At 48.3% G+C, this 21,894-nt stretch overlaps 1 protein-coding gene across 4 annotated transcripts in view; it reads right to left on the bottom strand.

The window, feature by feature from the left end:
* Nucleotides 1–21,894, bottom strand: part of DNAH9 (dynein axonemal heavy chain 9) — a 317,109-nt gene that overhangs the window by 280,267 nt on the left and 14,948 nt on the right. For 3 of the 4 annotated variants that reach the window (XM_047757317.1, XM_047757315.1, XM_047757318.1), the window contains exons 5-10: nucleotides 19,350–19,561; nucleotides 17,295–17,528; nucleotides 9,510–9,677; nucleotides 7,782–7,898; nucleotides 5,069–5,219; nucleotides 2,124–2,238 (exon numbers count right to left, since the gene is read on the bottom strand). In XM_047757317.1, coding sequence (XP_047613273.1) covers nucleotides 2,124–2,238; nucleotides 5,069–5,219; nucleotides 7,782–7,898; nucleotides 9,510–9,677; nucleotides 17,295–17,528; nucleotides 19,350–19,561 — 997 coding nt within the window. The remainder of the gene's footprint in view (nucleotides 1–2,123; nucleotides 2,239–5,068; nucleotides 5,220–7,781; nucleotides 7,899–9,509; nucleotides 9,678–17,294; nucleotides 17,529–19,349; nucleotides 19,562–21,894) is intronic. The other variant, XM_047757316.1, reaches the window with a different exon arrangement.

Raw genomic sequence — 21,894 nt, 5'->3', positions numbered from 1 at the left:
TGCCCCTTCCCCACCCCAAAGCCCACTTCCAAGGACCACAGGATGTGGGGGTGCAAAGGCCATAAAGGGCTAGACTTTCCCAAAGGATGGCTGAGGCCCAGCTGCAACAGTGCAGCTCAGCTTCTGCCTCTGCCCATTCCCATCCCCCTCCCTCACAGGTGCCAGCCCCAAGAGTATCCCTATAAGCTCTTGCCCGTGTGCCCCAGGTCTGCTTCCAGGGAACTGGACCAGGACAGGTCCCACGGTCCACATTCCTAGAAGCAGCCTGGCCACCCTCCCCATCCTCCCCACCCATTCTCACAGTTTCTGCCTTCCACCTTGGGGGCATGTTTGAGACGATGTGGGCTCAGCTGGACTCAGGGCCAAACTTCCCATGGCTGGGGGATCCCCGGGAAGAGCTCTGGGCAAGGACCCCTGAGGCCTGGGAGCCAGTTCCAGCTCTGTCCTTGGCTCCCTCCAGACATCACACAGACACCTCATTTCTGTTTGCCTCAGTTGCTTCACGTGCAAAAGGAAGAGCTCGCTCAGACAGAGCAGATGCTGCAGATGGACCTCCTGCTGGGCAGATCTGACCCAAAGGCATGTTTGTTTGCTCTGTGCAGAGTTTGAGAAAAAGAGGAATACTTGCTAGTTTCAAAGTTGGGCATCTCATATACAAAGCCAGATTTTTAGCTTCTCTCCAACAGTTGGGAGATTTCTCACATTGAGTCACTTTTCCTCTTGGCTACACCCGACGGTGTGATGAAGGCTCCCTCCAGGCCCCATCCTGGCTGTCTTCCTGGCCGTTGAAAGTGGTTAGTCTTTTTTAAAAAATTGCTTCCATATTATTGAGATACAATTGACATAAAGCACTGTAAGTGTTAAGAGGTACCGCATAACGACTTGGCTTACATGTATTACAAAAGGATTCCCACATCCATCATCTCATGGGGGTGGAAGAAAAGAGGGGGAAACATGTTCTTCCTTCGCGATGAGACCTTTTAGGATCTAGTGGCCCAACAGTGTTCATTTCTACCACACAGCAGGGCTAACCGCACCCATCACGTGTACAGGACATCCTCACAGTGCTTAATGATCTTAAAACTGGAGATCCAAAACTTCTGAGCGTCATCCAGTTCCCCCACCTCTGACAAGCAGATAATCACAAATCTGATCCCTTTTTCTATGAGTTTGGTTTTATTTGTTTGTTTCGTTCCAGATTTCACACCTAAGATCATAACAGTGTTTGTTTTTCTCTCTGATTAATCTCACTTTTAGCATAAGGCACTCAAGGACCATCCATATTGCAAATGGCAGGATTTCCTGCTTTCTTGTAGCTGAGTAATATTCCATTATACACATATGTGATACATATGTATCTCACTTCTTCTTCGTCCATTATCCATTCATCCATCAATGGACACATGGGTGTTTCCATGTCCTGGCTTTTGTAAATAATGCTGCTATGAACAGGTGGTGTTTGCTAAAGCCGAGTGTTTTCAATAAGATGGAGTCTTTAGAAAGAGGAGTCAGAGAAAGCCTGCCTTTCCCTGGGCAGCATCCTCCACAGGATCTCACAAGCAGCTCTTCTCTCCTTTCCGACTCGGTTGTGAGGGAGGCTGGGGTTTCCAAGCCTGGTCACCATCAGCATCATGGGGGAGCTGCCAGGGAAAAATTCGCAGGCACCACCCGCCCTGAGATTTGGCTTTAGTGGGTGAGGGGTGAGGCCTGGGGATCTGCATCAGTAGCAAGCACCTGGGGTAGCTAACACACCAGGTCCTCACAGACACTGCAGGAGAGGCCGGGCTCTGTTACTCTCGGCAGCCCCATGTGGTGTCAGAGATGTGGAGGGGAGTCCAAAGAGCTTGAAAACCCTGACTCGTTTTCCTCCAGAAAGGAGGGCTCTCCTGGAGCAAAAGCAGCCAGCCTGTGGTCCAGGAAGCCCCACTTAACACCAGCGGACCCACTCATCAGTCCAAACACATCAACTTTGTTACTGCCCAGCCAACAGGTACCTGGTTGCTCTCAACTGAATGTCTGTGTCCTCCCCAAATTCAACCGTTGTCACAGTGCTACAATACTCAAAATCCAGAGCAGGAGCCGGGGCCTAAAGCGAACCTGCCTCCCAGGAACCAGATACTCACGGATGTGTCATGCGTCTGAAGTTGTTGAAGGGATCCTGGATGCGCTGCCTCAGCTCCTGCGCCCAGCGAAGTCCCCCGGCCATGGCAGGCATGTTCTTGTGCACGGAGGAGGACCCTGGGGACAGGGGACAGCAGACAGAAGCCAGACTCTAGCGCTTGGCCCTGTTCCGCCCACGATCCCCCGGCCCCCGCCACTTATTCCATGCTTTGCCTCGTCCTCCTCCCCCTGTTAAAGTCCCCCTTTAGCAGGGACTCCCCAGACATCACCATGCTCTGCTAAGCGGGATGGAAGAGTGACTTTGGGGAGATGGCTAAACAAGGTCAGACGACAGGGTTCCCAGCCCAGCTCTGCCACTCACTGGTTTTGATTGCACACCTGGGGCTCTTTTAAAAATACTGATGCCTGGGTGCTCCCTAGTGGCTCAGAGGGTTAAAGGATCTGGCATGGTCACTGCTGTGGCGTGGATTCAATCCCTGGCCTGGGAACTTACGCATGCTGCAGATGTGTCCAAAAAAATACTGATGCCTGGGCCCCGTCCAAGCCGTACTGATTTGATTGGTCTGTGTGGGGCCTGGTGGTCAGTATTTTTTAAAAGCACCTGGGATGAGTGTGATTGCACAGTCAGGGTTAAGACACACTACCTTAAACAGACAACTTAATCTCCCAGGGCCTCAGGTTTTTCATCTATAAAATGGGAATGATATCTTCCTTGCTTAGCTTTCAGGTTTCTGCGAGAATTCAGTAAGATTATGTATAAGGCAAGCCATGGGGATTATGAAGGACTTGACTGGAGTTAGCACAGCCTGGATAGCCTTACTTCAGTCCATACGGTGGGTCTGTTTGCTTATAATCAGTTTGCAAAACTTAGCAATTGTGAGATTTCACTTAAAAATAAATGTTTCCAACTTCGATAAAACTGAAAATCTGGCGACCATCAGCCCCCATTTCTAATTAACAGTGGGTGCTGAACAGTGGTCTCGTCCTTTAGCTCACTGCGGACCCCACCACTCCCGGATGCCTTATACTCAGCCTGGGTCCATTTTTTATTTCTTTTGGTTATGGCCATGGCATGTGGGAGTTCCTGGGCCAGGGACTGAACCCAAGCCACAGGGGCAGCAACACCGAGTCCTTAACCACGAGGCCACCAGGGAATTCCGTCACTGTTACTTTCTTCTTGGCTTCTAGGCAAAATTCCAAAGCGACACCCAATGACCCCCACCCTTGCATAATCCTCTCTGCTTTAAGTATGGGAGGAAAACCGAATATGCTAAGGTATCGCTCCAGTGATATGTTACATTATATGGCAAAAGGGATATGATTGGATGGGCCTGACTTAATCAGGTGAGCCTTTAAAGAGCAGTTTTCTTTGGTTGTTGGCAGAAGCAGGAGTCCGGATTTAAAGCAGCAGGAGGAATCAATGTGCCATTACTGGCTTGAAGATGGAGGTGGCTATGTGGTAAGGGATGCGAGGACTTCTAACCTCTGAGAACGGCTGCTCCTGGCCAACAGCCAACAAGGGAGTGGAAACCTCAGACCTCCAGTCACAAGGAACTGGATTCTATCAATGAATCCCCCAGGGGACCCCAGATGAGCATTTGGCCCAGGGGACTGATTTCAGCCTTGAGATGCTCTGAGTGGAGAACCAGGCACACCAAACTGGGCTGCGGATCTACAGAACTGGGAGCAAAGAGACGGTGTTGTTTTAAGCCACTAAGATTGCGAGAGTCTGTTATGCAGCAACAGAAGATCAATGTTCTTCTGAAGGCATCTGAGTTTTCAAACTCTGCATCCAACTGGGAGAAGCCATGGGGATGGTCCCAGGTGAAGCTGAGGCCAACAGAACTTCCGGGATGACTTCCTAAGTGGAAGCAATTCTTAATGACCTCACTATGAAACCTGTTTACAGAAATAGTGGTCCTGGTACTCTATTAATTGAACATTTTGAAAATTTCCCACTGCCCGAATGATGAATTCCAGATTCCATAACAGGGCCCTCAGAGCACCTCCTGACCTGGCCCCAACTGCAACAGCTGACTGGTCTTCCTCTACACACCTTGTTTGGCCACAGGCAGGTCCAATTGGCCACCCTGCACAACCTTTCCTGCCTTTGCCTCAAAGGCCGTTGCCTCTTCTCCCTGGCTGTCAACTCACTTTTCAGGATCCGGCTCAAGGCTACCTTCTCCATACACTCTCCCTCCACCATCCCCACCCAGTTCACTTTGTTTTGTTATAGTTCTTTATAACTCAAATCAAGCATGGCTTAGATTCAGCCACGTGCTACTGCTGACTCTGTTGAGGGCCATCAAATTCCTTGAGGAATCACCTTTTAGGATCAAATACTCCATCCCTTACCTTTGCCTGCCTTAGCATGCGGTGCCCACAAATGTACCTTGCATGGAGCAAGGACTCAAGAAATGTTTGGAGAGCTGAACTGAACACGTGTTTGACTTTCACACAGACAAGCCAGGGCATCTAAGCACTGCGATGAAAGCGGAGACCTCCCAGCTGGGTGTCTTACGGCAGTAAGACCCGACCCTTGTCAGGCCCCTGCCCCAGAGGCATGGTTGATACGGTACTGGGAGGGAAGGAAGCTTTTCTCGGGCATGTGAGACTCTACTGTGGAACTGAGGTATGCTGCAGACTAATCTGTGCGGCGAGATTGATCGAGGGTCAGCTCATACATTATGCTGAGGTCTCAACTGACCAGGGGCAGTGGTCAGGACTTCGCTGCTCTGAGTCAGCCTGCCAATCTCAGCCCCAGACAAAGGGAAGTGCACACTTCAGGGAACTCTACAATCATCCAAGCAGTCTAGAATTTTAGACAAGAAGATTGTGCGTCTGGAGAACTCCCAGATCTACAGAAGACGGGGCAAATACAGAGGAGTTGCACCCTTTCTCGTTACAGACACCCCCCCCCATCCAAATCCCCTGGCAACAAGCCTACCACCCTGCGCCTCCTCCTGGACACGCTGACAGTAGATCATCCTCACGGCATCCAGGTCCTTGGTGAACATGCCGATGAGCCCCAGGTACTTATCAGATGCATCCCGTGCTACCAGCGGTCTCTCCAGGAGGTTCCCTGCTATGTCCAGCAGCTGCAGAGGAGGCAGAGAAAGAAGACAAAAAGTCACAGGTTCCACCTTTCCAAGCTTACATTAATCTTGTATCCTGGTTTTTCCTTCATATGTCTGTCCACCAAAGAAAAAGGGTCAAAAAATGTCACTGTGCAACTAGATCGATACTTATTAATAGGCAGCTGGTCACAGAGGGTCCCTCTTGCCTTTGTTCTGGAAGGACAGATTCCCGCGTGCTGAATGGCCTGCCAGACCCTCTCCTCTCTTATCGTAAGAACCTGGGTGGAAAGTAAAACAAAGAGAAAGATGTCGGAAAGAGTAAACTGATGATGGAGAAGAAAGAGAAGCCCAGTGGGTGTTGGGAGAATCGGGAGGCTAAGATTTGAGAGTAGGGGCGAGAGGAAAGTTTCAGAGCAGCTGCCCCGAGAAGGCAGTGACTGCACAGATACTTTGGCGACGTTTCCTGTGCATCGCAAGGGCCCTAACCCCTTGGTGGGAGCAGTGGGGTCAAGATGCGAAATGCCTTTAATCACCTCCCAGCTGCTGGATTGTTTCTCTGACTGCAATGCTGCCCTACAAGGTCATGGGAGGTCACATTTAGGACAGGCCAGCACATGACTCCCAGGATCATCCTGTCCTCCACCAAGTACCACCCAGACCTCTGGAGACAGCAGGAAGTAGCTCCCCCTCCATGGAGCATAAGGGGCCAGGTCTCCACCAAGCTCTGGCTCACTCGTCCTGTTTCCTGTCCTGTTTCAGCAGAGCTGGAGGCTTAGGGACCACTGCAGGCAGCCTGCACCCTCAGACTCCTTTTCTCTGACCTGGAAGTATCCCTTCTGGCCACGTCCACCAAGGCACACCTGGTGGTCAGTCGGTCTGGGGGCTGTAACAGGCATACCTGGACTCCAGGGATCTCTCTGGCCCCTACTTCCCAACCTTGAAAAGGCCCTTCTGGGCATGAAATTATATACGCTGGAGCTTTGTTCTGGCTAAGGAGGAGGGAAAGTCTTTGGTTTCTTGTTGGTGAGATGACCAAGAAGAGAAAAACCAAGTGGGCAGAAGGGACTGAATGGTTGTAGTTTTCTTACCAGAGCCCCAGGCTGGGTAGGGAGCCTTGTTGAGAAGGTGGGGCCTGAAAGAAGAGGGTCTGCTTCTGTGAGGGTCCTTTGAATCTCAAACTCTGGGTATGAGCAGTGCTGCTTCAGGACCAGGTAGCAGAGCGTGCAAAGTTGCAAAGGGCTCGATCTGCTTCTGCCCAGAACCCTGCTCCACCCGGAGATGCAAGGACTGGAGTTTTTGGAACCCAGAGAGATATACCCCTGGAGAAACACAGATGCTGTCAGGATGGCAGTCATCAGAAGAACAACAGTAAGACCCCTGCAAGCCCCTCCCTGGGCAAATGAGGACTGGAAGGGAGACTGAAGACATGTGGCAAAGACACCATGATTTCAAAGACAGAGCACCTTGAGAGGACACGTGAGATCCATGAAGACACCTTGGAATCCAAGGTTCACAGGGACTGAAGGAAAGGATAAGGTTGGACATCCTCAAGGTAGAAACAGAGTTATAGCTTCACCAATGATCTGCATGGTAACATTCCAAGGAGCCATGACAGTTAATGGCCAATGGGATTATTTTATTGAGACTAACAAACCCTTCTCTTGAAATTAAATACTTGGAGAGAGAAAATCTAAAAAGCCTTCCTATGTGAGTTATGGAATGGCAGGTAGTTATTAAAGAATGCACATGTATATTCTTGAATGAATGACATATTCTTTCAATGGCTAATGAAACCCATCTGGGTTACCTAGTGTTCTAGAATAGCATGGATGCAGCTGTCCTGGACTTCAGCCTCTCGGGCAATTGTCCCACAGTTGCCCAGTCTACATTCGGGCACTTCAGTGACTGGTAGCTTTACTACTTCTCAAGGAAGCCTGTTCCACCTTTCAACAGCTTTAACAGAAACTGCTTTTCTCTACTGAACCAAAACTCTGCCTCTCTGCAACCTCCACTGATTAGCCCTGATTCTAATCCTCAAGGCTTTACAGAGTAAGCTTCTTCATAGTTTACAGAGGATCTGTCCTGTTCCACAGTCTTCACGTCTCACAGCCCACACTTCTCATTTCTGTAGTCATTTACCTACTCACCATCCTGAACCTCCTCCTCCACGTTCTGATCTGAGCGACAGAGGGGAGGGCACACAGCTTCTTAGTCTAGGTGCTTGTCCCTGAGTGGTTCGCCCCAGCCCGTATCAACCTGACGGCAGCCATTAAAGAGCTGTGGTGCTCAAAGCCATGGCTTAAGGAGGGTGGCCACGGCAGGATTCACTTTTAATGTGTACTTGGGTTGCCGACAAGCCCCGAAGACAGCATTCCAGAAGAAACTTCTTACAAAGTGTTTTTACATGATCACGTTTGCAGAAGAGCATTAGCCGTCAACGTGAGGAGCCCAGCTCTGGGCACGCCCTCGCCCTGGGAACCCACAGTGCCTGTCTGCCAGATGAACGGCAACACTTCCCTGCAGGAGCGGAACAGCTGGAAGTGTTTGCCTGCCCTCCTCCGGGGGGCCCGCTCCTGTGCGAACCTTGAAGGCGTGCTCCAAAGCAGGTGCATCATCAAAGGCTTGAATAAAGACAGTGCCCAGCCTTCGGTCAAGATCTTCGACTCTCTGATTAAACTCAGAAACATCCTTTTCAAATTCCTGAAGAGACATCACATACACATAAGAAAACATCATTTTCTGAAGGCCAATCCCAATAAGCTCCTTGCTATTAACCTGTGTACTTAACTGGTTACACAAGGATTTGTTTTAATTTTCTACAATTCCCCACCGTGTGACTTAGTGTTTGTCCATGTACATAGATACCTTATTACTGCAGCATTTTCCCTGGTACCTCCCTTCTGTGCCCCATCTGCCACCTCCCTGAAGCCCCTTCTCTCCCACTTGCAGCACTAACTCAGGCCACCGGAAAGCCGCCTCAGCAGCAACATTCCACCACTACCACCTACTTTCCTTCTTCCCCAAAGTGAAAATTCTATCTATTTTTTTTTTCACTGTAAACAAACTGACCCAGCCGTGAGAGGAAAGTGAGCTGATTAAACTAGTATACACTGTTTCTTCTAACTGCACTTTAATTGCTCAACACAGCAGCTAGTCACTGATCCTAAATTCGCCAAATTTAGTAAACAAAAATAGACACCTAGTTAAATTTAAATTTCAGATCAGCAATGAACACTTTTTTTTTTTTTAAACTATAAGCATGTCCCAATCGCTGTTATTTCCCCTGGAAACCCAAAGTGTGCTCTTTCTTTGAAGGCAGTAGTTTTCAGAGAAACTTTGTGGACTCAAATCTCTAATTTGTGGAATTATTTCTTATTATTGCTTTACATATACTACACATATACTTGTGAAACGACAAAGAAAATTAGAAAAACACAGTATTTTCTACCTCCCAAACCTAACCACATTAACACTGTAGTATGTTTCCCCGTGTACGGGACTTCGTTTCGCTTTGTTTTATCACATGGTGGCAAACATATGGTAGACATCCTGCTTTGCACTCCACTTTTTTTTTTCCTACTTTAGAGTGATGGAATTTTTAGAAAGCGACATTTCCTGGATTTGGCCAAACCTGAAGGTGCTCAGAGCAGATTCCTGCTCTATTTCTTTCTCCTTTTCCCTCAAATACTCTCAAAATTCCTTCTCCAAGAATTCAGCCATTGCCTTTTCAGGGAACGCCCTTCCCTGTCTCTGTACTGACCATCTTGCTTCTTTCTGTCTCCTGCAGGCTTGGACTCACAGGTCTCGGCTCTCCTGGGCTATAGGTGACATGTGGGCTCCTGTGTCCCAATCCTCAAAAATGCAACTCTGGCCCTTTTCTCATCCTGGGTACTTCCTTGGGAACCAGGGTCTGATCAGAAAATCAAGCTATAGCTTCACTTAGTGCTCCCCAGGCCACTAATGAAATTCTGCCCAGGTGTGCCTGGCCCTTACAACGCAGTCGCCATTCAAAATTTAAAGCCTTGGGAGCTGCAGGGCGGCCACAGACTCCAGCATCACCCCACACCCATCTCAGCATCTCTGAAACCCTGGATACCATCAGTTTGAAGCAGTCAGCAGCTGCAAAGGCCCTACCCCTGCTCTTTCTCCTGATACAAAGAATAATTACACGTGATCCCTGCTGATAAAATCATGGGGACCGCAGAGCCTAGGAAAATGCACAGGGAAAATGCAAGTAAATACCCAGCCCCTACAGGCTGCAGTCATCTGAGAAAGAGACAAAGCTTATAAATTAGCCCTTCCAAGTCCTACCACACTTTGGGGGTCCAAGCAGTTGTAGGAAGACTCTGAGAAGACCCTGTATATCTCTTGAAATTCACTGTACATTTGTTGGGCCTGCTGGCTCAGGGCATTCCCTCTGATGCCACTAAACTCAAGCTTTCCCAATTTGTGGAAATCCAAAGCTGTCTCCAGAAGGTCCTGTAAAGACAAATCGCAAAACAGTTAGAGTAATAATAATGATGATGACAACTGTAGAAGACACTCAAATTAGCACGGGAAGGGCTAGAAATCATATGCGGGTGGTGGTTGCTTAGGAAAATGTGAAGCTTGATTAGCTCTGTAACCTTATGATTAGATTGAGTTGGTATAAATAACTCAGTTAAACTCAATAACAGAGCAAAGAGAAAATTCCAAGACATAAAATTCACACACACAAATCAAATGTATGCTTCAGCCTCTGTGTTCTATTTGTGAATAATAAAATGTAATAGTTAATAACATTATTTACATGATTGGTGGCTTTACACCCATTGAAAAAATCAGCTGCCATGGGACGGTGTGATGTGGTTCTAGAAGGACATCTGTCTTGGAGGATATCGACAGGAAAGTGGCTCCTCCAAACCATGCCAAGGACAAGCTCAGAGGGGCAGCACCAGCATCCTCAGCAACTACTTCTGCCACAAAAAGAAATCCATGAGGTGCCCTTGCCAAGCACACACGGTGCGGTAGATTGGACCCTGTGGCCGGCTGGGTGGCGGCAGGCAGTTAGCTGACACCTCTGGGTTGGGTTTCTGCATCTGTAACGGGATGACGATGGTGATGGGAATCACGTCCATGGGGGCTCTGGATTTAGGACAGTGCTGGGCACACGGAACACACACACTGAGTGTGCACTTCTGTCACTGCTGATGTGGCAGCATCCCAGTTGTGCTCAGGACTAAGTGACGGCAGCCACACAACCTAGAGTCTTGCGGAGCAGCCCTGCCAGTGTCCACGGAAGCCGCTTCACTCCTGACGGGACGTGGGCCTTCGGAAGAGGTCTATGGCGACAGACCATACTTGTCTCTCCTGAGCACCCATCAAAAATCACCAAGCCTCCAAACCGAGATGTTGCCCTGTTACACCTTCCAGTCTGTGTGCTTCTATTCTCAGGGGAAAGTGGGAGACAACGGTACCTGTGTGTCACTTTGGCAAACATTTGGTGTGGGTCCCTGAGAGCCGGTCCTCTATGCTGAGGACATTTGAAGGGCAAGAAGAGGGAACACAACACGAGGCTGAGAACCCAGCAGGTCTTGGTATCATTCCAGGGACTTCCCACTGGCCACTGCTATGGTGGTGACCCATCAGGCTAGCAGAGGGCTGCCCCATTCCTCCTTCTCCCTAGGACACTGAGTCCAGCAGTGGGGACAGAGGCACTCAGAAGCCAAGAGAAGTAGCTGATTTTCCCTAAGTTGCCAGGTGGGTACACTTGCACCATCTAGGGACCCTTTTGGGCTTAGCTGTGTTCAGGCATGGCTGTGGGCAGGTGGCTGAAGTCAGGGAGGAGAGAAGGAGGAAGAACCAACCAAAGGAAGGAAGACATATGCTCAAACCAGAAGACCTTGCCAATGACGAGGAAAGGGGCAGTTTTTGCTTAAAAACACATTCAACTTGTCTACAAGGAGGAAAACAGAATCAATTTGATTTAAATGAAATTGACTTAAATAGTGATTCAAGTCATTCTCAAAGTGCTTTGCTGCAATCAGTGTGACAGGAGAAGTGTTACTGGTGCTGTGGAATGTCACCTGGGTATCCATTTTTCATAATTCTGTGGATGTCGATTTCAATTTTTAGGAGATACCCACTAAGTTTTAAAAGAGATGCATCTGGATATGTTTGATTACATCAGAAAACTAGATAATAATTTTGTTATTTTATTTTTCAAGAATACGTGAAGCACGGTCCTAGGTGGTCACTGAAAGGTGTTTTGTCTCCAATCTAACAGGAAAATCATAGGTATTAGAGAATTACTTATACAGTCATTCTACTGGGGGGGTCACCACATCACCACTCTACTAATCACCAAAACCAGCGGATATTTATGTTGCTTTCCTTAACAGACACAAGGTGGGAAATGCATTTATTTAGGCTTCAATTCAAGGTCTTAAGCTTTTCCTTGTCCTGCCCTCATTAAAAGAAACTCTCACTTCACTTTCCTCTTGACTTCCTGCCCCTTCCCTTGCTTAAGCTTTCTTTAGAATGCTTGTTACACTCCAGCATTATAATATACTGTTTGGATTATGTTGTATTATTTGTTTATTTTCTATCCCTCTTTCCCAGTAAGTTGCAAACATTCCAGAGGCCCCACAGTATCTTCAATCCCTGCAAGAATCCCAGATGCTGAGGAAATATCTGTTGAATGAAGGAACATGTGATCTTTGACTTTCGACTTAGTGACAGCACCTCCAAGAGAAGGTGACAGGGTGTTAGAGTCTAGGAATACTGGACTCGGAGTGATTGGAGAAAATAAGGAAAACGAGACAAGAGAGGAGATTAGAAAGTGAGGCCAAACTGTCTTTAAATGTTTGAAAGGCTTTGGTCAAGTGCAAGGCAGACCTTGCATGGTCCTACTTTGATGGCAGAACTAAGGCAAATGAGTGAACAGGACAAAGAAGCATATTTGGTGTCAATTTGTAGGTTGAATTTATAAAATTTCTTATATTTGGGAGTTCCCGTCGTGGCGCAGTGGTTTACGAATCCGACTAGGAACCATGAGGTTGCGGGTTCGGTCCCTGCCCTTGCTCAGTGGGTCAAGGATCCGGTGTTGCCGTGAGCTGTGGTGTAGGTTGCAGACGTGGCTCAGATCCCGTGTTGCTGTGGCGTAGGCCGGTGGCTACAGTTGCGATTAGACCCCTAGCCTGGGAACCTCCATATGCTGCGGGAGCGGCCCAAGAAATAGCAAAAAGACAAAAAAAAAAATTTCTTATATTTGGCCATTCTCACCTATAAGAAATGGCCATTTCATATGGTTCCACTTAATAAAACAGAACCACCTCATGTCTGGAAATGCCTAACCACAGACTAGGCTGCTAAGAGAGGTAGTGAGCGCTCCATCTCTGGGTGGATTTTAGCAGAATTTTGATGTCACTGAGGGACTGTAGAGGAGATTCCTGAATCAGGAGGAAAGTTGTCTCACAACCATATAGACAGATTTATAGTAATCATGGTGACTATATCTTTGACTCTTAAAATATTTATTTATTTATTTGCTTTTTAGGGCTGCACCTGCGGTATACGGAGGTTCCCTGGCTAGGGGTCGAATCAGAGCTACAGCTGCCAGCCTACACCACAGCCACAGCAACATGGGATCCAAGCTGTGTCTGCGACCTACACCACAGCTCATGGCAACGCCAGATCCTTAACCCACTGAGCGAGGCCAGGGGTCGAACCCACAACCTCATGGTTCCTAGTCAGATTTGTTTCCACTGCGCCACGATGGAAACTTCTGATTCTTAAAATATTTAAATGTAAGCTCTTTCCATTGTTTTTTTTAGATGTCCCCACAAAACAGATAAAAGGCCATTTAAACCAACAAGAGGTTTAAATTCTATTTTTAAAGTATCCGTTTCTTTCCACCACTGTAGTAAAACACAGAATTCATCATGCAATATAAAAGCTGAAAACGTCGAGTTCAGGGGTAGGAGAGACAGCATTCTGGAAAGAGTGTAGGACAGGGCACGAATTCCCGGGTTCACACAACTCTGGTCTGCTATCTACCCAGCTATGTGGCTTAAGGCAAGACACTCCATTTTTCTAAGCCTCCTTTTCCTAACCTGCAAATGGGTTACAGAGATGCATGGGAAGGGCATTTCTACCACTTCAGTAAACAGTAGGCACTATAATTGCTGCCCGTTACCCTGGCATCCTTTGATCAGGTTAGTGGCTAAGAAATGTGTCATGGCTGACATGCAGGTGTTCCTTGGCAGCCAGGAGACGCGAAGAGCATGGGGTCCCAGGCAGCTGGCGGGACCGACTGGTCCTGTTCTTATGAAAAACCGTGCAACCTTTAACAGGGTGGTGAAGGCAGGTTCCACTGACGCTGCGGCCCCAGAAACAGCAAGGCTGTGCTCAGGAGAGGCCTCGCATCTTAAAAGAAATGTCTTCAGAATTCATTAAGGGTGAGCACAAAGCAGACATTCATAGAGGAAAATCTCAAAAGGTCACTGGGAAAAAGACTGTTTTCTTTACCTTGCGTTGGCAGCCGACCTTATGCAACTAATGGTCTCCTACGTGACCAAGTGCTCGGGCCTGGCTGAAAGGGAAGTGGCCCAATTAGGCCCGAATGAAAGGAGGCAGCAGCAGAGGGGCTGGAGACCGAGGAAAGAGCAAAGGAAACGCACTGGAGATGAGGTCAGCTTATTACCTATCTGCCTGCTAATCACCACGCATGAAGCCTCCGCAGGAAATCATCTTGTCTCCAAGAGAATCACAGCTTCACAGCAATTTCATAATGAAAGAAATGGGGGTTCTCGCCAAGCTGCTTACTTACTGCATAGTTTGAGGGATGAGGCTAAGGGCAGAAACATAAACAGGGAACCTGCAGAATCCACAATATTATGGCACTAAAACAAACTCCACGTGTTGTGTGTCTATGTGCAGCGTGTGTATATGTTGAGTATGGTGTGTGTGTCTGGGTATGTGTCACGTGTGGTGTGAGCATGGTGTGTGTACTCTGTGTGTGCGTGTGTGCGCGCACGCTTGGTGCACTAGAGTGTGGAGAAGGCCAGGTGAGGGAAGGAATCAAGAGACGGCTGAAGACTCTTCCTCTTTGACTTTTGACCGTTGCTTCAAATTGCAAAGATTTTATATTCTTTTGGGATCTCCTTAGTAAGGCCCTTTCATGGAATTGGAGTTATAATTTTACCCAAATGACTTATTTAGAAAAAAAGCCTAGAAGTCATACGGTAAAAATAGTGTGCGCAGGCAGAAGAGTGTGTACCAATCCCAGCTAAGCATCCCTGAGCCTGTGACTGACCAAGTTAATTTCTGTGTCAGACTTAATGGCGCTCATTTGTTAAAATAAGGGTACTGATGCCCAGCACTTAGGAAGGTTGTAAGGATGCAACTCTTGCGCAAGACAGGCTCTTAAAACACATAAGTTCTTTCTTGGCCTATTTTTCCTTTCCCTCCCAAGGGCTGGCTGCTGTGACATGGGGGTGACGAGGAAGAGGAGGAGGGCACTTTGCTGCAAATGCAATTACTCCACGTGCTGCTGCAGACCTGCAGGACTCGCTCAGCAGGACAGCCCTCCTGGCCAAGCAGTTCCTGCCCTCGCCGTCACTGAGCAGCTGCCCAGAGGCAAAGAGTCCATCTGCACAATAAAACTTTCTTGTGCCAAAGAGCAAGAGCAAAAGAGCAAAAAAAGCCACACAAACCAGAGGGGGCAAAGATCTGAAAAAATGATGGAGACTGAAAACCAGCCATTCCCAAGCTAAGCCTGGCTGTGAGCAGGCAGAGGGGTAAATGTGCTGATGTCATCTGGTTAACTTGGCTTCATGTGTTTATTAATTGCAGCTGCCCACATCTCGGGGGCCATGAAGCATACAGAAGGGCAAGATGAATAAGGCTGGGTTCATGCTAATTCCTCCTGGAGAAGCAGATTAATCCCATTTCAAACGGGCATCGATCACAGAGACACACAGAATGTTAACTAAAGGGCTACACGAAATATGCCCAGAGAGATCGATAATCTGTGTCTGTGTCTCACTGCACTGAGATGAGCGGGAAGAGACAGGGGGGCCGGGACAAGGGAGTGAGTCTGAGCAAATGTTTGGGAGTGAAGGAAAGGAGCAGCCACGGGAGAAGGGGGAGTCAGGGAAGTGCAGGGTGAGGGAAGCTGAAAGAGAGGAGAACAGGGAAGGGGAAGAGAGACTGGCAGAAAGGGAAGGAAGAAGGAAAAGGGGGGGGGGGAATCAGGGGAGAAAAGAAATGGTGGAGCATGGCCTAAGGGCAGAGAAGTGAACCAGAGCCTGGGACAAGAGACAGAAGAGGGGAAGGAGCAGGAAAATGGAGAGCGGGTGACATTCAATGCATCTTCCAATTAAACTGGGGCAACTGCTTTGTATGCATCTATGCCCTTGACTCAGAAAGAAAAAGCAGCCTGAGAGAAGACTATTGTGAGGGTAATGACTCTGGGGAGACTGGTGGCCGTCTCTGCTTATATTTACTGAATAAACTCAGCAGATTAGGAGCCCGAACATTAGAATAGCTGTCTATATGCAAAGTCACATCATTAGCCTGTGTGCACAGCGCCAGAGTCCCCAGCTCCACAGCCTTGCCGAGCTGAACGTGGCTTCCGCTGCAAGGACCATCTGCAGGGCTGGAGAGCCTGCACGTAGTAAGGGCAGTGGTCCCACAGGGTCATTCAGGCCAGGGGCTGGTTGGAGCTGGAGTATCTGTCACGTCTACTAAACCAGAGTGAAGGAGAGGGATGGGGGGAGGGGAGATGCTATGGTTCCGGAGGCTGCCAAAAAAGAAGGCATTTAGGATAAGGCTGGCTATGGAGTGCTTCTACCCCATGATCCTGGTAAAAGATTCAGACAGGAAGATCTAGCTTCCAGATCCTCGATGATACATGTCCTGTCTCCCTTCCCTGGTAAATTCTTACTACAATTCTGACATGTATTTCCTCTTGTGCTCCCCACTTTCTCAGAGCCCTTCTGGGTTAGGGACCCATCCTTCTTGCTCCCAAGAGCATGCCCATTTTGCTTTGGTGGCATTTAATACACCTCAGTGAAGTTTCCTGATTCTGTCTTTCCAATCCCGGATGGGACCTCCTCCATTAGTCTCTACCTTCTCCTGGGCCACAGCTACTGGTCCACGGGCCTCTGACAGGCAAAACCGTAATTCGGCCACTGCTGTACCCCTAGAACCTGGTGCCATGCCTGGGGCACGGCACTGCTGGACCTATGCTTGCTGGACTGAAACAATTCAGCCTCATTCTCTCTTACCCTCATAGCCCCATGGTCTGTGCCACTCATCACAGCCTCCTCCCAACATAGCCCCTCCCTTTATCCCCAAACTCTGCTGATGGTAACTTGAAACATGATTCTAGTTCTTTTGGCTATTGTCCTAATCTTGAACTTGACCCTGAATTTCCATCAGTTTTAGGATAAGAATGTATTTTATTTCATTATGCCCTCTACTCTCCCTGCAAAGTTCAATCCGCAAATATAAAGCTGCAAAGTGCAAAAACACCTGTTAAGTACACTAAATTCTGAAGATGAAAACAATCAAAAGAGAAAGCCTCATGTTTTCTCTCCTTAGTCCTTGAACTAACATTCACATTAACTTTTAAACAACGAGGAGAGGAGAGTCACGTCACGACTTTGAGCAGAAGTCATATTTCTTTTGCACAGGGATTCACGCTCGTCTTAATAGTTTTCAGAGCCACCTTGAGAGTGGGAGAGTGGAGGAGTTCAAAGCAATGACTTTGTGGGAATGGCCAGCTGCATAAGGTCAACTTGCTGGTATTTTGCATGAGATTTCTAGCAAGAGTTTATTTGAAACAAAGTTGGAAGGTAATGGGTAATTTCAAAACCAGCCAAATTCGTCAACTGATTCCTTGGGCCTTCCTGAGTCTAAGATCAGAATTTCCTAAACTTCTAGTAGAACTACCATCACATGATGACCAAGTATTTTTCCCATCAAGGGTTCTTCCAGCCAAGGGGAGGTGGCCACCCTGTTGCTCTGGCCTTCTCTTATCCTGCCTTCTGGATCCTGGCACTGCCCACTCCTGCATGGAGCCAGGGGCCTGACGTGAATGAGAACACTCACCTGCACCACGGCCAGTCGCCCCAGGAAGCCATCCAACTGCACAAAGACCAAAGAGGACTGGAAATCCCACTCCTGGACTTCCTGGTTCTCTTTGAAGTAAGAATGGAGATTCTCCCTTCTGTCCTGAAACACATGCTTGAAGAAGTTCAAGGTGTCCACAACCACTTGCAGTTTCCTCTGACTTTCTTCCACCTCACTTCTCAGGAGGTCTTCTGGGCTGAGATAATGAGAGGCCTGGAGTGCAAACAGGTTGGTGTCACTAAGCCTGGCTGCAGGTGCAGGACAGACCACAGCTCTACCCAGCCCACAACTCTCAACTAAATAACTGCCCAAGAAACATTGTTCAGAAGCCTCATATAAGAAACATCAGACCCCAAATCTATTTCCACAGGTGGACTGGGACCTGGGTTCAAGCCAAATAGTCAGTGATTGGCTCAGGAATGGCAAGTGACACCAGAGACAAAGAAACACAGTGAGACTTTCCCTGGGCATGCTGGGGCTGCACAGGTGTTCTTTCCAGGTGTTTTGTTGTGACTTATTGGATATCTATAGAAAATAATTTGAGTGCAACAATTATTTGAACCAGGAGTTCCCACTGTGGTGTAGCGGGTTAAGAACCTGACATAGTGTCCATGAGGATACGGGTTCAATCCCTGGTCTCGTTCAATGGGTTAAGGATCCTGTGTTGCTGCAAGCTGTGGCGCAGGTCAAAGAGGTGGCTCAGATCTGGTGTTGCTGTGGCTGTGGTGTAGGCTGGCAGCTGCGGCTCTGATTTGACCCCTACCCTGGAAACTTCCATATGTAGAAGGTGTGGCCCTAAAAAGAAAAAAAATATATTTGAACTGAAATTATTTCACTGTCTCCAAGAGATTTGAACCTGGAAAGCTGTGAATCTGAAGCCACTGGACAGCCATCTTCACTGCCACAGGAAGGGGTCAAAATAACAAGTCCTGGTGACCTTGTCCACGCTGTACTATAATCCAGGGCGGAAGCTGGCCTTACCTTGGACTTTTGAGGCACATGAGCCAATTAGTTATCTTTTTGTTGTTGCTAGTTTTGGATGGATTTTCTTATACTTTTAATCTTAAGAGTCCTGGCTGACAAACATGCAGTGATGGGAGAGCAGTGGTCTAGGAGTCAAACAATTAGCTTCCGGTCCTGGGTTGGGTGACCTTTGATGACTCAATTAACATCCCTGAGCCTGAGCCCACATCTTTAAATAATAATAGTAAATCAATAAAGCTCTCCCTGCCCACCTTGAAGGGTTCATCTGCAAATGCCAGGATAGTGAATGTCACGGCACTCTGCAGCCTGCAATGTCTCTGCAGAAGTGTTATTTACCACGAGTTACCCTTCAAACACGCTCACTGTTTTCTTAAGGTCCCAGCTCCTCAATAGTAAAAGAAGCCAATTAGGAGGGCAGATCACCCAAACCTTATTAAGCCTCCTTCTGTTTACAGACATCCTTCTCAGGGTTTATGCTGCCCTGGTCGGTGCCACAGCGAAGGAGGGGAGTCGTGGAGGATGCTACCCAAGAAGTTGCCTCTGTGCAGCTCATGGGCACTGAGCTCTTAGCGCGTGGGGACACCATGTGAGCCCCACCGTGAAGCACCAAGTTAGAGCCTCATAGCCACCCAACAACTCTCTGAGGTAGGCCCTCTTTCCACCACTGCGCAGAGGGAAAGTGAGCCACGGAGCAGGTGACACAGATGTGGCACAGGGACATCTGACTCCAGAGGCAGTGTTCTTAAAGCTGAGCTTTGAGGTGGACCTGATACCAGGCCTTAATATGCTTGAGGAGGGTGAAATTCATCACCCCCATCCTGTGCCTGACCCTAGGTCTTGGGCAGAGGGGAAAGGAGACTGGTCCTTCCAAGCAGTAGGACTGAGAACATCTTGTGAGTTTGGGGCTGTGACAATAAAACAATTCAAGGGTGAGAACCCTTTGGATCCCAACTATTTCCCTCCCCTGGAAAAATGCACACTTTACTCTTCTTGTGGCTTGGTGACATCCAGCCCCCAGGGGAGACGTTGTGGGGGATCCCAGGAGCCAACCTGCTGGACCAGAAGGTTGCAGATCTCCTGCAGCAGCACCGTGAGCCGCCCGGGGCAGCGATAGGATTCGCACGTGGCCCAGATCAGGCAGACGATGTGCAGCAGAGGCTGCAGCCGTGGCTTCACCTTGGGAAACTCCAGGCTCTCCAGGGTTTCCAGGTGGTGCTGCAGTGGCACCAGGTGGGTGTGGATGTCCCGGGCCTCCGTCAGAGCTGGAAGGAATTGGAGGCAATGGTCACTGCCCCTGCCTGAGGCTCACACCCAAGGAGACGGGCCCTGGGGCCTGGGAGTGAAGGATCTGCACAACAATGGCTGTGGTCTCTTCCTGAGCTGAGGGAACAGAGAGGGCTGATCCCCAAAAACTTTCTGGCTCTTATGAGGAAACGGAATCGGAAGAGCCCTAGGCAGCTAGGAGAGTGGTCTGAGGAGGCTCTCTCACAAAATTCCTGTATCTGGACTTCTTCCTGGCCCTCCCAGCCCCAGTCTGGGGCTCCGTGTGTGAAAGATGCTCGTAAGTGTTTGCATGTTTGCTGCTTCCTTTGCTGCCAGTATCTCCGAGGCAACACAAAAGAGATGACAGGGGCAGTTTTTAGAGTCAGAAAGATCTGCCTTCCATGTTGATATATCAATTGCATGACCTTGGGGGTGTTTAACTTCTTTGAACCTCAACAAGAGGTTGAACAGTAATCAATTTAAATGGTTCTCGTGAAGGTCTGAAGGTGGCTCAGACAGAATCTTCATACACAGCTAGCATGGTGCCTGGACCAAAGCAGGCGTGACCTAAACTGCAACGTCCCTGATAAATACTTGCTAATAAAGAATCTCATTGAGCTCCTGTGGAGGAGGAGAAATCACTGGGAAGAGAGAAGTAGCACAGACTGATTACGACAAGGTTCTGCTGGTTTCCAAGGCCAGGAAAATCTCCTCCCTTTTCCTCTGAATACAGAAAAGGAAAGAACATGCCTTCCACCTGTCACCCAAACTGGTAGCTCTGGGCACTATTTCTGCAGGGCTGCTGAGAGGGAATGTAAAAGGCCACTGAACAAACCGAACTGGAAAGAAGGGTTGACAAAGGCCGGTTCTTTTCTGGGCAGATAACCAGGTGCTATCATATGACCGCAGATAGTCTTGGGTTACATTATGTGAGTAAAGCTCTGCATTCATCCAACAGGAAACTCAAAATACATACCATTTAGTAACTAGTCTTAATATACCGGGTGCTGCCCTACTCACACGACATGTACCATGTCATAGAAAACCCTGTGAGGTAGCTTTATTACTTCCACTTTGTAAGCAATGAAATTAAGACCTCAATAAGTTGTCTAGAGTTTTCCTGTGAGTTGACCTGCCCTGTGCACCTGAGCAAAAGCAAGATGACCCCAAGTTTACTACACTAAACCCCTGGCTTGATGGACGTGGGCTTCACTACACACAGGAGTTTGGGATGGGTACATTTGTCCTTTGTCTCAAACGCAGCTGAGAGAAATACTATGTGAATCCAATTTTTGAAAGTCAGATGTCTCAGTAATGACTGGAGCCGCGATCCCTAGATTCTTAAATGGGGGAGCTGATGGGGGTATCAGAACCCCGCAGCCACTGCAATGAGCACTGCTCCAGCTTTCACGTGCTGTGAGGGAAGAGAAAGTGAGACCCATGCCAGAGGAGCTTTCTTTTCATGTTATAAAATCTCCTTTACTCATACAAACAGGCACTCCCCTGATTTTTAACAGCTAACATTTGAGGGTTGGCCCATCCACACCAGGGTGCAATCACCTTGGCTCACGAGGCAAATGAAGAAAGAGACAAACAGTGTTAGGATCACAGCTTTCAAAATATGCAAGTGTAAAACCCAGGTGCACAAAGACATCTGCGGTTTGCTGGTAAGTCGTAAATAACAGGCCCTTCTGGGACAAAAGGCTTTATCCCAAAAGCCTTTAGCATTTCCCAGTTTCTGTGATATAAATACTCCTAATCTTCCCACCATATCTGATTTCAGGCTACCAACTTGATGTCACTGAGTGTTGGGGAAGGGGCTTTGAAAAGAGTTGCCTTCAGTGGGCTCTTGTGAGAAAGTGCACTCCAGCCCACAGGGCCTCCGGTGTACCCCTGGACTGACTTCTCTCCACACACATCCACCCACAAGTGTCCTGGACTGGCAACCAGGCTGTACTGAGAAAACCCTGCCCCCTAGTGGCCAGAGATGAGAACTCCCTACTTAGACTGGACTGCAGTTGTCCTTTCCCCTCCAGGATACCAACACTTCCTGGTTCCGAGGTTCTTTGCTGCAATCAATTCCACTAGAGATAATCTTGTTCCCACATATTTTCCTACATCCTTTTAAGCTTCTTCTTTACTTCTCTCAGTTTCCAATTCGTGCCCACTAATCTAGGACTATTTATTTTCCTCTCCGTCTCTTCTCTCCATCTGTGAGCCAACGAGTTACCCTGATCATGACTAATAAGAACAATGTACATCATACATCCGTGTAGGATAAAAACAGGTGCCCTGAAATTAAATTAGAAATGAGCAAATTAGTCACCAGCCT

This window comes from Phacochoerus africanus, chromosome 14 (assembly GCF_016906955.1).
Source record: "Phacochoerus africanus isolate WHEZ1 chromosome 14, ROS_Pafr_v1, whole genome shotgun sequence".
In the NCBI taxonomy this organism is placed as follows: Eukaryota; Metazoa; Chordata; class Mammalia; order Artiodactyla; family Suidae; genus Phacochoerus; species Phacochoerus africanus.
The sequence above is the reverse complement of the archived record's forward strand: the minus strand, read 5'-3'. Positions and strand labels throughout refer to the sequence as shown.